Here is a 17,181-nt window from a genome sequence, read left to right as displayed (position 1 = left end):
TGTTTTGGATATTCGGGGAAAAATGAAACGTCATCGAGCAATCTGTGGACGCGTGGATCGCGTATCGATAGGGGAGGCGAAAAAACAGCGGGGGTTCGTTCGCGGGGGACGCTATGAGCTGCCGGCAGAAAAAAGCGGAACAATGCTCTGCTTTTAGTAGAGAAAACATCGCGCGCTTTCTTCGCCGTATGAATATTTAACGAAATTCTTCTACATCGAGGTCCAGATGGTACCGAGTTTGAAACACCGGTTTCTTCTCTGCGAGATACGAGGTTTATAGGGGGTAATAATATCGGGCAGGGCAAGGGTGGCGCTTACGCGACTGCAAATCCAAATTATCCGGTTCGATGCGAGGTCTACGCGCGAAAAAGGTCAAAATAGTTTCACCCCGAGAGAGCCGTCCGGCAAAGAGCGAGCAGGCGCACACGGATGAAGAATACCGGCCGATCGAGCGAACCATTTAAAAAAATAACCCGGCATTAGAAAGGCTCTGATCTTATTTTATCGGTTCGGCCCGCGATTACCACGATAACCATCTAGCTAACGTTTTTCGGACTCTGCATCGCCACCACCGCCTTTGCCATCGGCACTCGTTCGCATTATATTTAACGCGATTCGTTCCGTTTCGTAGATCCTCTATCCTACCTTTTCTCTTTCTCTTCTTATTCGACTTTTATTTTCCGACCAACGAAGCCGAGACAGTTTCCCCGAGTTCGAGTTTCCACGCGAAAACGGACGCCGCGAATTCGCGTCAACGTCCGTTCGAGCAGAAGAGAATGTCTGCGCTTCTTTCGTTCCCTCGATTCGTCGTTAGAGATCCGTAGACGGCGTATCGCGTCGAATGGGTGGCGCACACGAGCGTCGACGTCGATGGAACACATAATCCTGATATCTGTCGGTTTTCGGGCAATAAAACACGCGTCCCATAGCGCCGAAGCCCCCGAAAACTGCCGCTGCTCGCTACCGATAAAGCAACGACTCGCAGATACGGATCCCCCGGCGTCCCATTCGACTCGAGAAACTTCTGTCGATCGTATTATTTTTTTGCCTTTCTTTGGTGGATTCCTTTCTGTCTTTCTTGCACTATAGCAGCCTGATTGGCGCGTAATTGCCAGTCCTTGGACGTAACGAGCTTCGAGGTCAATCGGCTCCCGTTAACCGACGAACGTGCGCGCGAAATGCGTTATCACGGCGCAGCCCTATCATCCCGCTCCATCGACGATCATACTTACCGATAATATAATATAAATCGGGCTAAATTAATGTATGCCGGTCGTAACCCGACAGCGATTGCTACCTTTAAAACAATTATCCGGGAATAGACGTGTTACCAACGACGCGACGCGATCCTCCCCTTTCGAATCCACCGAACTGGATCGACTCCTCCTTCTTCTCCAGATTCGCGTCTTTTTCTTCGTTTTCGCGTCGATCGATTCGTCAGGGACGAACACATCGAGCGTACGCTCGGTTTTTTCGATCTCTCTCTTCGATCTCGCCAAAGGGTTCGAGTCGAAGGTAAAGAAGTCGAGCAAAACGCTACTACGGCTATTACGTTTCCGCGCGCTGGACCGAGTAACCAGATCGGTCGGTTTCGAATGACCCACGCTCACCCGCGAAGTAAACATTTTCATATTGGTAGCGTAATTCAAGCGCCGCACTGGTCGCAAGTTTCGTCTCTTCCGGTACGCTTCCACCATGTCCGACCACACCTGAACGCTTAGACGAAACGTGGACGAAAACGTTGAAGAAGCGAAGCTAGGAGGAAGTTCCGTATTTGTTTCTGCGGTCGTTGGAGTTTCTTCCGCCTGTTGGCCTGAATCTCGTTCGAAACACGATCGTTGCCCCGGCAGGCAGTTTCGCGAGGCGTGTTTCGTTTTCGTTCGCGTTACGCTAGTCTAGCCTCTCGATTTCTTTCCTTCAACGCGAATCTAAAGCTCGTCTGTCCGATAAACAGAATCGCCGAGCCCGACGATAACGTATACAACGGATGTTAATAGGATAAATTAGTTTGTCCTATGAAAACAAGCGGCGAGACGAAACAGACGCTACTCGAGCGAATGGTCGCGAGAATATTTCGTGGCCCGGAAAACCGAAGGGACGAGCACGAAAGAGGATTTTCCCTGGTATACCTCGCCGCCGGATACCGGCTATCCCGATATCGGATAAAAGAATAATACGTAAAAGCGAAAAGCTTTCGACTTTACGACGTTCCGTGGCATGGAAACCAGTCCAAGGGTAGCTACCCTTCGCAGGCAAGGGAGCCGAACGCGTTTGACCCTCTCGGGGATGTTACCACTGGCAAACTGGATTCCGATGACCGATCTCCATTTCCATATGGGTCATGGAGTAGAGAGGAGGGTGGCGAAAAGTTGTCGCCGCAAAATTGATATTTGAACGAGAAGCGACCCTAGCTGGCGCGTAAGAGAGAAGGGTGAGAAGGCACGATTGTCACGGTGAATCTCTGGCAGTCGTCCCGAAGAATCGATCCTCCGCGCTTCGTGAGGCGACAAAAAACGGCCTCTCCCCTCGTGAAACGTGAGCGTACGTGCATGCGTGGAGAAAAGAAACGAGCGTTGAGAGAGGAGCAGAGAACCGGAAGACATCGGTTCGCGGTTTCGTCGATTAGCCCGAAGGACGGACTCGGTCGAGCATCGGTTCCAGCCGTCCGAAATTAGCATTCGCACAGGATACACGGTCTAACTACTATCGACGTTCGTTGGACTATAATCGTCCGCGGCGAGCGGCGTGGCTCGAGCGTAATGTTATTCAACGGACGGCTTTTGTATGGATATCGAGAGAGCCGTAGAGCACAGATGCTGTCCGTCGGAGGAGATCGAACTGCTGCTGCGTCTCGAGTAGGTGCGTAAGAACCCCTTTAAACACCGGGTAACGGCTGTTTCGACCGCTCCTCGGCCCTCGAGGACGTATTCGGGCAAGATTACGCGCGCTCATCCACACGCCGCAGTTCATCCGCCTTCATGAATCGTAATTACGCATTAAGTGTACGCGGCCAGCTTCCACGACCCTAATCTTGGCTCCTCGTTATCCCTTTCCGAGGATAGATCTCGTTCAACGTTCCACCTTAGGAGTCGTTGCAGCTTCTCGAATACCAGACGATTGGATTTCGCGGAGAGACTGGCACGAGGCGAATCAAAATGTATAGGGAAAGATACAGCGGAATCGCGAATCGACCAAAGAGCGATACAGAGGGAAAGCAGAGATCGTTTGGGCAGGGTATTATTAATTTTTCCTAAGCAGATCCCGGTCATCGACGAAGAAGGCCGCGGGCTAGGAAGGAGCGAGCGCTGCAGGTGCCGGGAATGGTCAATATAACCTCAAAATGTAAATCATATTGCTATTCCCGGAGGGACTGTTCTCTCGTTCCGGCAGGAAAACGTGTATTAAACGCGAGCCGGGTAAGACGACCGGGCCTGTATATTAGTTTCTGCGGGTTTCCCTATTGGATTTGCCCCGTCGCGTTTCCCCTGATTGTTTACGCGGCCGGCCGCTAATTCCCGGAGATAGGCGACGACTTCGAAACAGCCCGAAGCGATACCTAGCTCAAAATCTCTCGACGTTGCCGACACAACGTGGCCGTTCTTTGTCGTTTTCCGTCCAGTTTCTCGCGCGTACGTTTCACCCGCGTTCTCTCTCATCGAGATCTGCACGATTCCGGTCGTGACAGCAGCCAGATCGATATCGGCCCACGAGATCTCGGTCCAGCGTTAAACGTAGGCGGACGCGACGAGAGAGTTCGCGAGTCTTCGACGTGGGTAGTCCGCGCGGACAGCGGCCAGAAAATTTCTGATCGAACGCACAGCGGTAGCTGATGCATTTTGACGTATCTAAAGAGAGAGAGAGAGAGAGAGAGAAAGCCCGCTTTCCCTTCTCCCTCTTCCCGTTTCTCGTTCCTTTTTTCTCTCCCTACTTTTCTTCTCCGGTGCATTATCTAATGGAGCATTCTCCCCCCACTCGCGGTATCCCTCGACCCGATACCTCGATCGCGCAACCCCTGTGCCCTGTGAACGAATCTGGAGATAATTCCCTGCGCGGGCTTCCCGATCGACGGGCGACTCATCGGTGTTCGGCGTATCCAGGCGATATCCGTTCGGTCGAATAGCCGTGCTCTACTCCCGGCTCTGATTTCATAACCATGACCGCGGATTTCTTTTTCTCGGACGCGCGATCGACGGCGTCGCTTGCCAATCGCTGTAACAGGCAATACCGGAGAGATCGACCTTCGCGCAATTTGCAGCTGTGTCGCGTAGAAACGCAGCGTGACCTATCGATATCGATCGAAGGAGAAATAAGGGTCGTAGAGACGATAGTCAGTCTCTCCTACCCTTCCAAAACGCAAAATGCCGCGAACAGGAACAACGAAGAAGGAATGCTCGCGTAGCGATTCTTCGCTTCGCGCTAAGCTGTTACACGGCTGTTGCGCTGGAACCGAGGCGGAACAAAGTCGCAACGAAGACCGTAGGAGAGACAGTTCGCGGGAAGGCCATCCACCGCCGTCACCGAACAACTATTGACTCGCAACGATCGGTACCGTGTGCAACGTACAGCGTGGACGTCAAAATTGCTGGACGATCGTGGACGAACCACTTCTCGCAAGACCAGAACCAACGAACACCTTCCTGCTTGTGCCTCGCTCACGATCGTCGAAGCGGTTCTCGATCGCGGAGTGGGACGCGCGCGGAGGAAAAGTCGCGACGCGAGAAACTCGGGCGGCTTTCGGAATCGTAGGTGGAAGTCGGGCCAGGGCAGCCCTGGTTCGGGGCAATTCTTTGCCGGGCTCGCGTGTATCCTTAGTATGCAACGTATGCAGTCGGTTGTTACCGAAGGAGTGGTTTGCCGAGCGGCCAATGGCGAGTGCTCGAGCTAATTCTAGGGTGCCGCAGCCGCGCCATCTTTGCATCATAATGCTGCGCCCCCCGCTTCTCCCTCGTACCCCACAGGCCGCTCCTACCACCGGAGAGAAGTCTGTCCCCTTCCCACCTTGTCCCACCCCACCCACCCGCCACCGGCGTACTTTGCTTCGTGTCCCTCCTCGCCCTCGCCAACCCTCTCCTCCGCCTCCCTTCTCGGCCTCCTCCTTTTCCTTCTCCACCTCCTCCTCCTCCTCCTCCTCCTCCTCCTCCTCCTCTCCGCACCCTCACGCGAGCTTTCTCCTTACCCTGCTATCGTTGCACACCTATTCGACAGCGAGGAGAAGACAGCATCTGGACGGGAACTTGGCGAGACGAAGAAACGGAGCACGCGAGAGAGAGTATCGAGGAGGGACGAGAAAGGAAAAAAGAGAGAGGAACGCCGCAACGTCTCGAAACCGCGTCGTTCCTCGAAAGTCGGCGAGAGCAAGATCGTAACGGAGAAAGACAAAGGTGTGCGCGCGGGGAAAGGGGACACAGGTATACCGGCATCGTGATCAGGTAGAGGGGGCAAAGGGGTTGTCTGCGCCTTGTCTGCTGGGAATCAATCATGTATCAGTGACGCTCAACCGGTGTCCACCTGCCGATCGCGTGGAAAATATCGGTGAATCGGGTCCGATCGTAATTGTCGAGACCGTCTTCCCGTTTCGGCTGCTCCGTTAACCTTAGTTCGGAGCTTTCTAATTTTACGCGCGTCATCCTGGTTATACAGGAAGCGGCGAGCGAACGAAACGATACTCCGACGGTGTGTAAACTATCTTTTACAATTTCCACGACGCCTCCTCGTTTAATAGCACCCTTCGGCGTGGGTCGGACAAAAATGACGATGCACTTGCGCGTCCGTGGCCGATTCGCACTCGTTTCCTCGGTGACGAGATTAATTGGACGCTAACTGCCGACTTCCACGTTAAACACAGGGTAGTCCCAGGAAAGGGAGCTCTCGCGTTGTTTCCCTGCGTTCCGCGAAATCCGGCCACCGTAGAAGCGGCAACGCCGTCGATGTCGATCTGAACGATGATCGCGCGATCGAGGCGTCGACAACAAAGCCCAGGTTCGCGAGAGATCGGGGCCCGAAAGTGCCGGGAGCGGGTGATCCCGAGCAAGACACAATGGCCGGACGCGGCGGTTCGCAATAATGGAAAATAATTAAAGCGGACAAGAGGAGGAGGGACGGTTCAAACGCGCCGACCCGAGAGCCTCGGCCGATCGCTCGATCGGCTTGTCTGCAAGAACGCGTCTGACCATGTCGAATGTTCTTCCTGCGCGCCTCCGCTTTCGCCAGAATTCTACAATCCGAGAATCGAACGAATTTCTTATCGGCTCGGGATAGTTTCGAAGATAGCGAAAATACACGAGAGAAAGCGATCGCCAGCCTAATCGGTGTAGCGAGTCGCTGCAAAGCGTAGTACGCGATACAGTCGAGCAACCGGAGGGCCACGTTCTATCGAGATAAAGTAATCAAGAAACACGGCCGAGCTGACAGCTGCGAGGCAGTCGCGAAAAAAAATTGTTCCCGTTTGCAAATGGTGAGAGGCGTCGAGAAGGGGAACCGGTTTAACCGGGCACCCAATTCGTAGATCGATCGATAACTAGATCGAACGATCGATCGACGTCGATCCTCGGTTAGACATCGTTGACAGGCGCGCACGGTAGCCGACGGGACGATCAGACCCCCGCTTAGACGCGTGTTCGAGGTCCGAAGCCCCCTGTGCTGGCCGTGAAACCCCCCGCGGTACAATGATACGCCGAGATAATTTCGTTGGACTTTGACCGCGCCGGGGTTCCACCACCTGGGGAACCGTGAACACCGCCTACCGTTAAGTCGTTTTGACAGGTGTCCGTCGAAGTCGTTCGGAAGAGTCGCACGCGACATCCCCGGTAGAAATTATGCTAAAGGCCTTCGCTGTTTCTGCTTTCAGTGATGTACCAGAAGCGGCTAAAGAAAGAACGAAGGGCAAGGAAACGCCTACAGGAACAACTGGAACTGGAGATCAAGAGGCGCACGCAGCTCGAGGAGGCGTTGAAAGCAACGGGGGCTTCTTCCGAGCAAGTCAGAGCGATTACCGGTAAGTATCAGTTTCGAGTGAAAATGGAGCGGGAAAAGAGGCGAGTTCGCGCGCGCTTGCTCAAGGATTATCGTGATACCAGAGAAAGAAAGAAAGAAAGAGAAGAGCACGAAGACGTAGTAGAAACGGGAGAGTTTCCATCGAGTTCTGTTAACTGTTTCCCGGACGATTTCTCTCGCAGAGCCTTCGGGCTACCGGTGATCTCGGAATAAATTAATTAATTCGCCGAGGCAAAGCAAACAGCCTGACACCCGACAGAATACGATTCCTTACTTATCCCCTGCCGGCGGGAAGATCCTTGCCCCCTTCCCGTTTCAAACACGGCAGTCCCGATGCTCGCCTCTTTCTCGATTCTCCGGTTAAACTGTTAAACGATAAACGGCACGATTCTTCGGTGGTAGGGGTTCGGAGGCAGCGAGAGGCACACCGCGGCGGCACCCTTCTTCCTGTCACTAGCAAAACTCGAGCACGAGCTTGAAACCCTTTAAGTGAAATCTCTTATTCCGATATACAACGCGGGTCAGGAATCCCGTTCGCGTCGCAACAACGTTGCTACTCCCGCTGCCGCCACTGATTAACCCTGTCAAAAGCAGAGAGTAGCGATACTAATTTCGAATGAAACAGAGCACGCGAATTCGCCGCTTCGAGACGGCTGTTGGAGGGATCGTTACCTGCTCCCGTAGCAGGACAAACTATTACGAACACCGTGACGGAGCAAAACGTTCGACCAATTTGATTTTGTTCCTTTTTTTTGTGTGGTTTAGAAAACGTGACGGTGGAGGCTCGTACGAGTTCAGAGCCGCCGGAAGCTAGTCCGGTGCACTCGCAGTCACAGCAGCAACCTTCGCAGCAACAGTCATCCCAGCAACCCCTTCAGCAACAGCAACAGGCCCAACAGTACAGGGAGGCCCAGGTACCGCGTCCCTCCCAACAACCCTCTACCCCCGAGAAACCGGCATGGGGATACGGTTTGGACCTGATCGGCAGCCAAGCCTCCGCCTTCTGGCAAAACTACCAAGGTCAGTTTGCTGCACCATCCTGTGACTAACCATCTAACTCTCGAGAAGTACAACAACGTCGAGACGCTGAGTGATACGATAACTTTCTGCCTCTTTGTACCGAGTCAATCTGCGCACACGGACGACAGAAAATAAGCTGGCGGACTAACAATGGCGATCGAGCGAAATTTAAGAAAAGCGGCGAGCCTCGCGGGCATCCGTTTCATAGCTACGAGAAGAGGGAGCGGCGCGACTGCGATGAAAAGAGGGCGAGGACCCGTGGCAAGCCGCTAATTCGGATAATCGCATTCCCGTATTAGGATCCACTCAATTTTTCTGATCTTCCGGCCGGGTGACTTCGATTCTCGATTACCCAAACAAAAAAGAGGAAGCCTCGGTTTTTCGGTGGGAGGGGGAAGAGGCTGCGGATATCGTAGCGAATGGAAAGAAAGGAGAGAAGAAGGAAACAACGGAGGGCAAAGAGACGCGCGTCGCGCCGGTATCGCGCAAAGTAAATTATTCGAAAGATCTGGGGAGAGGGAGGGAGAGAGAGAGAGAGAGAGAAAGAGAGAACGACAGAGATAGAGAACAATCACGCCGGGGGCAATAACAACCCCGTACACGGGATGAGGGTAGACGAGTCGGGGGCGGGCGACGGGGGGCCAGAGTCGGTTCCGACGAGGAAACACGAGGTATTTGAATAGGGTCCCACAGCCACCCGGGCATCATGATGCGGAATCCATTTGCAATAAACAACGGAGATTTAGATGGGGCGGCGGGGGAGAGGGACCGCCGGGTCGAGCAACAAGGAGGAACATAGGTCGACGTAACGTTGTCGTCTGAGGTGGATACTTACGCCACTGAGGGGACTTCGGGGCCGCCTTGTCTTCGAGTCATGCATTCTATACGAACAGCGCCTCTCATTCTCCTCGGAGCGCGGGAAACGCGTCGAGGAATCGCCCGACGAACGACAAACGGCTATAGACATATCGAGTTTCGAACAAGTAGAAAGGAATGGTAATTAGCAATATCGGTGCATCGATCGTTTTAAACTGTCGATGCTACTCCTTCCTTGCCAATACTTTCAAAAGGACAGATAGTGCGAGAACGAGCTTGAAAGTATGGAGGCGCGGATCGAACGAGAAGCAGAGAAAAGCCGGTCGCAGTTGAAGCGAATCGCAGTAGCGTTTAATAAGCTCGCAACGACCCACTTTTGCCTGTGCGGTAAGCATCCGTGGACGATGGTCGCGCTCACGGTAGCGGAATACACGTATGAGTGCCACTGAGTGTAATGCAGAGTTTATGCACATCTCTGGCAAGTAAGGAAGGAGCCGTAATTTCCCCGGCGGCCACCGTGGCTCTCGGTGGCGTTACCTGTCTTCCCTCTCCTTTCTTCCTTCGCTCGCTCTCCCTTCGTTTCCCTTAAACCCTCTACCTTTCTCTCTCATCCCCTTCCGTTCTGTGTGTCTACTTCTCCCTTTCGCTCGCTTTGTCCCTTGTACTCCCGCTCCTTTCTCCTCTCTCGCGTCCCGTTTCCCCCCTCGAGTACGTATATACGTGTACGCGCACAAGCGCACACGACGATTCCTTCGCGTCCATCATCCAGCATCCACCACCCGACGAGTACGACCGAGCACTCTGCCACGCTTTAATATTCAGACTATATGCAATAATTTCGCAGCAACCATAACGTCTCCCCTACTCCGCGTGTCGGCCGCTGTCTGGCGACAGACCGTACATGCCGCACCTCGTCTTCGCGTTCCTCTCCACCTTCCTCCTCTGTCGTTTATTTCCTCTCCTGTCTACACCGTCCGTCCGTCCTTTTTCCGATCTCCGAATCCACCTACTCAACCGCGACAATGCTGCGTCGTCCTATGATCAACCGTACGTCGTAATCGTTCGTAATCGACAGATTGGGAAATAGATGTCCTGGTTAAACGCTCGAGTTGGAAGCGTGCCCGTTCGCGTCGCGCCGGTCCACCGAGAAATATGCGTGCACGAGTATCCGCGGTGAATCTGTTACAGCGCGGAAACTCCGAACCGTAAAGCCGGAACGAACCAAGCAACGATACAATATACCGCGATTGGTCGTAGGTTGTAAGTTGGTCGACGCATCTGGACGGGAAATCTTGTTTCTTGACGTCGCATGTGCGGGAGGCGAGAAAATAGTACACGACACGCGGCCTGGTTCCAGCCGGAAAACGCCGTGATGAGATATTCTGCCATGGTGTTCCTCGCTCGATCCGGGTGCTGGTCGACGATCCTATGTACACACCTGTACGCGGCGCACACGTGCGTGTACCATTAGACGAAAGACAATAACCCCGCGAGAGTGATAAACCGTGACGCGTGTATACGAGCAATATAGAAGCGAAAGGAAGCTAACGCGTCGACACGGGAAGCCTGAAAATGGTAGGGGGCTTGAAAGCGTCCCTCGCCGCGAATATATCCACAAGACACGACGTGGTTTTCCGGCGAACAAGCCAGGACTAGAGAAATCGGGAGGGTAAACTGGAAGGGGAACGAAGCATCGCTCCTGTGTATGCTTGGCGCTAGTTTGCGCGAGGGTAACTAGATGTTAGCGGATGCTGTCGAGAATATCGTCGGTCTCTCCTCTTCCTTTCCACGTGACGATTACGAGACGCGATTCAGTTCGAGCGACTTTTTTCCCATCTTGCTCGCTCCTTCTCGACCTCGTTCAACTATACGCTTGAATTTATCGCCGAGAAACGGTCGCACACCCTCTCGAAAGGACGGAAGGAGCGCGACTCTCGTCGGAAATCGCGAACGGTGGATTAAATTCGCTTCTGTCGCGCAGCCGAGCGAGAGATTCGTGGAGACAGGAGGTGAACAGGAGGTCGCAGTTCGTTCGGAAAAGCGTCAGGATAGTGGTGGTGTTTCTATTGGAAATCGAGGCGGACGCGAGCATCGTGGCTCGAGCATTCCTCTTCGTTCTCGCCATCTTCGCTTTTTGTTCCGCTCGTATCGCCGCTTTTTGTGTCTCCGCGCTTCTCCATGCACCTCCTTGATTCATACAATTTCACGGTCGGCTTGGTACTCGAGCGCCTATCTCCACGCATCCTCCGTCTCCGAGCTCTCCTCGCCCTCACCCACCGCCTTCCCTCGGCCCCCGTGCCAGCGCCCCTGTTCCTCCCTCGTTCACCGTCCGTCTTCTGTTTTACATAAAGATCAGAGCATTAAAAACGCGGCGCTACACGAAATCAACCCCGTGGCCGTCCCGCCGCCGCCTTCGCCTTTTCGTTCTTTCCTTCGAGTCCTTCTTGCATCGTGCCTCCCCTTTTCCCACCTCCTCCTTCTCTTCCTACTCCTACTCCTCTTCTCGTATATCGGCGGTCTTTTTCTCCTCGACTTTGCTAACTCTCGACTCGAGTCTTCTGCACGAGAAAGAGAAAGAGAAAAAGAGAGGAAGAGAGAGAGAGAGAGAGAGAGAAAGAGAGAGAGAGAAAGAGAGATCGACAGCATTCGAGCAATTACCGCGGCCGGGACACGATCCTCCGGCGGAGTCGCTCCGTTGGATGCTCGCGCGAGAAGATCGTCGAACCCGCTACGACGTTTGTTTTTCAGCGCACGAGGTCACGAAGCGTTCGCCGCCTCGGAAATTACTTATTACACGCCGGTGTAATAACCTGGGATTCTTCGATGCCTCTACGGATACGTTTGCCCGCTCCCGATCGAGACATTCCATCTGTATGTTGCGCGATTAAACTTTTCTTCATGCGGGCCCGTAACGTTCGCCCCATGTAAAACCAAAATTATCCAGAAAGAGAGAGAGAGAGAGAGAGAGCGAGAGAGGAGTTTGACGGTTGGTCGATTCCGAGGGGCGAACCACGATCAAAAGAAGGAACCTCGAAACGAAAGACGCGTGGACGTGGAATTCGAGCGTTCGCCGACTAAAAGACTGATCGATCCAAGCACCGGCGTTTCCAATGACGTTGCCACGTCGTCCGGCACGATACCTCGATTTTTCGAGGAACGGTCGAGCATATATATATACCGTGTATTCCTTTTTTCCTCCCTTCCCGAGCCACCGCATCGCTACCGCCGCCTTCCACTTCTTTTCTTCGTCTCCTCTCTCCAGAGACGAGTTGGCCTTCTCCTGCGATGCATTGTGCGCCAGTTAATTACGTGCGGATAAACGCAGAGTCATACCGGATACAGTTCGAGAGGTTCTTCTTTCACCGATCTCGCTCGGAGGCCCTCTCCGCCGCAGTCGACAGCCGAAAAAATCGGCGGCCGGGACGAGGGTACAATACCAACCGTTTAGAGGTGAGAAAGAGGGGTAGCAGACTCGTTCGGTACGGCTTGAAATTGTTTTCATTGTTCCCGCGATTTGTCAGGGTGTGTAATACGGTAGCAAAACTATTAGTCGCCTGATATCCACGGATGTACGTGAGGCTCCAAGTGCACCGATGCGTTTCGCGGCTACGATCTGTCTCGATCGAATCGACCCGTTCCTCGACGACCGTCTCTCTTCTCCTCGGGGCAAGAAAAACTCTGTCGAACAACGAACTTATCCCCGGCCTACGGTATCGTCCTGCGACGTTCAGGACGAGAGAGGCGCGCAAACGACAAAACGCGACACCCTTCGCAATCACAGCCAACCCGGCCGTATCTTGAGCAGTTAAATTGTCATTTGGATATCAAAGGGACGAGAAACACCCCGCGCGCGGATAAGGGCGCCAGAGGTAATTTGGCTCAGTGGAACGCAAACACTCGCGCTCGGCTCCGCAGTCCCGTCGAATATAACGGCTCTGACGAACGCACGAATTCACACCCACCTACCACGAAACAGCCCTCAGCTATTGTTGCACAAAGCATAATGGAATCTCGGCCCCGACGTCTCTAGCCCGCGCGGTCGCGCGACTCGTGCTACGCGGTACATCGCCACGGCTCCGACTTCTCTCCACTCTTCGTCCGTGTGCCAGGCCGCGCCTGTTAACTCGGATTTAATAGCCTCCCAATTCGATTTTACCATTGCCCAAGGAGGCACCATTTCACGCTTGCCGATTATATTCGCGTCCCCTTCCTTCTCTCGCGATTAATCCTTTCTATCGACGGATAAATCTCTCGCTCGGGGCTGTTTGTCGACCTACGTTAGAAATCTCATCGGAATGCTCTACTTTTGTTTGCATTTGTCGTCGAGCTTTCTTTCGAATTCACGATTTCACCGGCACGCAGGATTTTCAATTTTCAGCAAGAGAGGGACACGAGTCGTAGCACGCTCTCCTTCTTCCGATCCACGGGCAGGGATACGATCGTGAGGCTGGTCGAAGGGACGTTGCGTCGTCCCGTGGACGCTTAACGAAGTAGACCGAAACGAAGAGTCCGCCGGCGGTTAATTCGGCGCGATATCATTAAAGGGACATTTTCCAGTTTTCACCCTAATCCTTGCGGAATTCAGTGAGCAAACCTGCGGCCCTTTCACGCCTGCCTTCGTCCGTTATCCCTGTCCCGTCCCTTTTCCTTTCCCCTTTCTCGCAGTTCGCGCTCGCTGGTTTTCCACTAATTACCGCTCCGTTTCATCCTTCGCGCCGCGTTTCGGTTTACGCCTCGACGAAATCGACGCCAAGACATGCATTTGGTCGCAACCGTGTCGTCCCTCTGGCCCTTCCTCGACGCTTTATCAAATATGTAATCGCTCAACCGAATTGTTCCCAAGATCCGCGACATGACAGAGATAACCAACGAATTTTTTGTGTTTTCTTCCCTGTCGCAGAGTCTCTGGTGCAGGAACTCGAGCTGGAGAGAAAATCGCGGCAGCATCAGGCGGCCGAGAGAGACCAAGTGAAGTCTCCTCTTCAAGGTGGGTTCAACGACGCTTCCACGCCATTGAATCTCGAGCAAACACGGGCACCGGTGACTTAGTACAAGAGACGTCGGCGTCAAGATCGACCGGTAAAAGTTACGCGGAGCCATCGCGACTAGCCGCCTTCGGATACGGAGGGAGGCGAAGAAAATTCGACGTTCGACCGGAACGTAACTTGATTCGTGGCCGGATCAGCGAGCAGGAATTTCTTGCGACAAGAAACAAAGTTCCGGATCTTTAATTAGAAAGTCTCGGGGATGGCAGTCGCGTTTCGACGGGGTTGTTTCTTGCTGCGGCGTCACCGGCACACGCCACTGCCGGATTCGAAACTTGCCGTCGCCTCTTGCTTCGCGGAAACTTGTCGAAAGTTCCAGGCTCCGCGACAAAAACCGTCTAACCGATGGCGCGCGATTTCGACGCTCTTTCTTCGTGCCTTTCTCTCTCTCTCTCTCTCTCTCTCTCTCTTTCTCTCTCTTTTCGTCTCTGTTTCTCTCGGTTTCGAAGACCCCCAACGTGACGCTGCACGTAAATAATCGTTTTTCTGCCCGCGAACCAAAGTCCACCACGGCTTGGCAGCCGCTTAACGAGTGGTCCGCTTAATTGGCCGCGGCTTCGTAAAGTCAACTCTTCATCGGCGGAATGATCGTTCTCCGTTTACGCTTTTCTCTCTTTTCGAAATTAACCGCACCGCCGAATGTTTTCGGGGATCGTGGAGCGCCGAAACCGTGACAAGGTCCGTCCGTGCAATTTGCGTATCCTCTTTCTCGAGTGTAACGCAGCGATGTTAGGGATAGCGTAGGAGGAAGATAACACACGGGTGGAGAAACGAAGTAAATCGAGTCCGGTGGACTATTAAAGCGCGTGGTGATTTTCAATCATAAGCGACAGTTCGATAAAAAGTCGAGCGGCGGCTCGATCACAAAGGCGCCCTAAGGGCCGATGAGTCGACCCGTCTCGTATTTACGAACGCGCCCGATAGGACCCATCCTCGGTCTCTCTTTCTCCCGAATATCCGCGTCTCGTCCCTTTCGCGTTCATCTACGTCTCAAGAGGCAAGGATAATTAGTGAGCGGCGCCGCTTCCAACTGAACGATCATCGAATCATTCGCTCGGTCTTCTCTCTTATTCTCAAATCGGTCGATCGCTTCATCCGCCGAACCGCGTGTACTCGATCGACGATAGGAGCACGGGGGACAAGAAGCACGTTTGCGTTATCAGGCTACGCGATTCTTCTCTCAAGCGACACACACCAGGACACCGAACTCTTGACCGCCGCTTCTGTTTCAGAATCCCGAACGGGTTACTACAAGAACTCGGTTTTGTTCACGAGTGCGACCTAGAAGAGGCTGGAGGAAAGCAGAAGAGGGGCGGAGCGTGTACCAGCGAGCAGCCAAAACGAGTGATCGCGATCGATCGAGACAAGGAGCAAGAGAAACGAGGGAAACGGCGTCGAAAGTGGCGCGTACCGAGCCATCGAACTCGTGCACAGACTCTTCGTCGTAGTTTCGTGTGATTCGCGCGGCTGAGGCGACTGAATCGGCCGACCATGCAAAGTGATATCGATCGCCAATGGACGAGATCACGTAGCTTCGAACACACGGAGAAGAGAGTGCGCGTCCAACTGCGCGAGTTTAACGCTCGTGCGAACCAAGCTTACTCGCTCGTCGATCGAGCGTGGCACAGATGACAAAGAACGTTAAACCCGAAACGTCGATCGAATCCACGATGAATGCTTGTTGTCGGTCGCCCCCTCGGGGCAGGGACTGCTTTCGGATGTAGCGACAGTCGCAATCGACGACGAGCAAGGATGGAAACACATATCAATGAAACGACAGTAATGGTTATTCGTTTTCCAACGTTTCTGGAACGCGAAAACGCAGCCATTTTAATCGAATCACGCGGTGGTTTCCGGCGAGAAACGACACGCGAATGTATACCACGTCCAAGGATATACCGATTTACCCAGGGACAATCGAAACCGCGCGTGACTTTCGTATTTCGCGGAGAACACGGCCGAAAGTAAGCGAAATGATGATGAGACAAGCACGAACTTGCAAGGAAATTTATCGAGAGAAAAATAAAGAGACGGAAGATATTTCTAAAGACTGCTTGAGAGTGCGTGCGCGCGTGCATGCGTTCCTAGAGGTACCTATCTCCTAATTACAGATCAACTTCAATTAGTTAATCGTGTTAAGCTGTACGAACGATCGGGCGCACCGCCTCGGTTTCGAGTATTATTATCATTATTATTAATATTATTTCCCCGACGACGGTGTACCATGAGAAGCCCGATCGTTGACGGGCGTGGGAAGAAAAAGAAAAGCACGCGCGTCTCGAGATTCGTCGGCTCGTCGCTTAGCCATCGATCGGAAATTCTTGTACGGCCAACTGCATTTCCGATCTTCTTTCGAACAGCATAATATCGTGCAACAAAGCACAGTTCGCGCGTGGTACCGTAATACCGGACACAAAAGCCGAGAAGCTTCGCGACGAGCCGCGACTCGATTACTCTGTATCATATAGAGCGTGAGAAGCTGTGCGAATGTGAGTGTGATATCGATAGACAGTTAAGTGGACGGAGACTGTGAGAGAACGTGATACACAGATCGACGAGAATTTAAGATGGTGACGAGAACGAAACTGAATTAGCGCTAGAACGATAGAATACGCTTCGATCGAGATTAGCAGAGTGAGGAGAGTACTAAGTGCGAGAGAGAGAGAGAGAGAGAGAGAGAGAGAGAGCGAAATAAAAAGAAAGGGGAGAAACAACGGATAAATTCTCCCATGCGTTTTAAATCGTAACACCTTATTTATATAAATAAACTTAGTTACTACCGTCGACAAGTAAGGCTAATGCATATTGCGTGTGTCCTTCGTTTGCGTTGATCGGCCGCAGCTCGGCGAAATATTTCCGGTGAAACACGTTGGACGCGACCAAGAGGGAGATAGAGGGCGCCCGAGCCGAACCGCGACGAATATTTCCCCGAGGCCGATCCCCGTATTTAAGATCCATGTACAAAGTCTTTTGCCCGTAAGGTTCTTGTGTTGTAAAGTTCACATAATCATAGTGTCTAGATCGTACGTACCGGCTAAAGCCCGTTAAGACGATGCTACACGTAGTGAAACGAGAATTTAACCACCGATAGCTCATCTGTATTTGCCATCGCCACTACCAATCGAACGGGGTCAATCTCGCGATCGAGAATCGCCGGCACGAGACAGAGAGCAGTCGACTGACTCGACTCGAGTGCAATCGCGAATTCGGCGTACGATTCGCGAGGACGAGCTCCGATCGATCGGTTCGCGACTATGAAGAACGAATCGAACTTGGATTCTACTGACAGAGGCGAATAATCGATTAT

At 53.1% G+C, this 17,181-nt stretch overlaps 1 protein-coding gene across 4 annotated transcripts in view; it reads left to right on the top strand.

Annotated features, from left to right (window-relative positions):
* The window catches only part of LOC126867512 (dachshund homolog 2), a 143,622-nt gene extending 126,998 nt beyond the window's left edge, over window positions 1–16,624 (top strand). For 3 of the 4 annotated variants that reach the window (XM_050622054.1, XM_050622050.1, XM_050622053.1), the window contains 4 exons: window positions 6,848–6,994; window positions 7,759–8,013; window positions 13,730–13,816; window positions 15,107–16,624. In XM_050622054.1, the coding sequence (XP_050478011.1) occupies window positions 6,848–6,994; window positions 7,759–8,013; window positions 13,730–13,816; window positions 15,107–15,159 (542 nt within the window). In that variant the 3' untranslated portion in view covers window positions 15,160–16,624. The remainder of the gene's footprint in view (window positions 1–6,847; window positions 6,995–7,758; window positions 8,014–13,729; window positions 13,817–15,106) is intronic. The other variant, XM_050622055.1, reaches the window with a different exon arrangement.
* Window positions 16,625–17,181: the final 557 nt, after the last annotated feature.

This window comes from Bombus huntii, chromosome 7 (genome assembly GCF_024542735.1).
Source record: "Bombus huntii isolate Logan2020A chromosome 7, iyBomHunt1.1, whole genome shotgun sequence".
In the NCBI taxonomy this organism is placed as follows: domain Eukaryota; kingdom Metazoa; phylum Arthropoda; class Insecta; order Hymenoptera; family Apidae; genus Bombus; species Bombus huntii.
The sequence above is the reverse complement of the archived record's forward strand: the minus strand, read 5'-3'. Positions and strand labels throughout refer to the sequence as shown.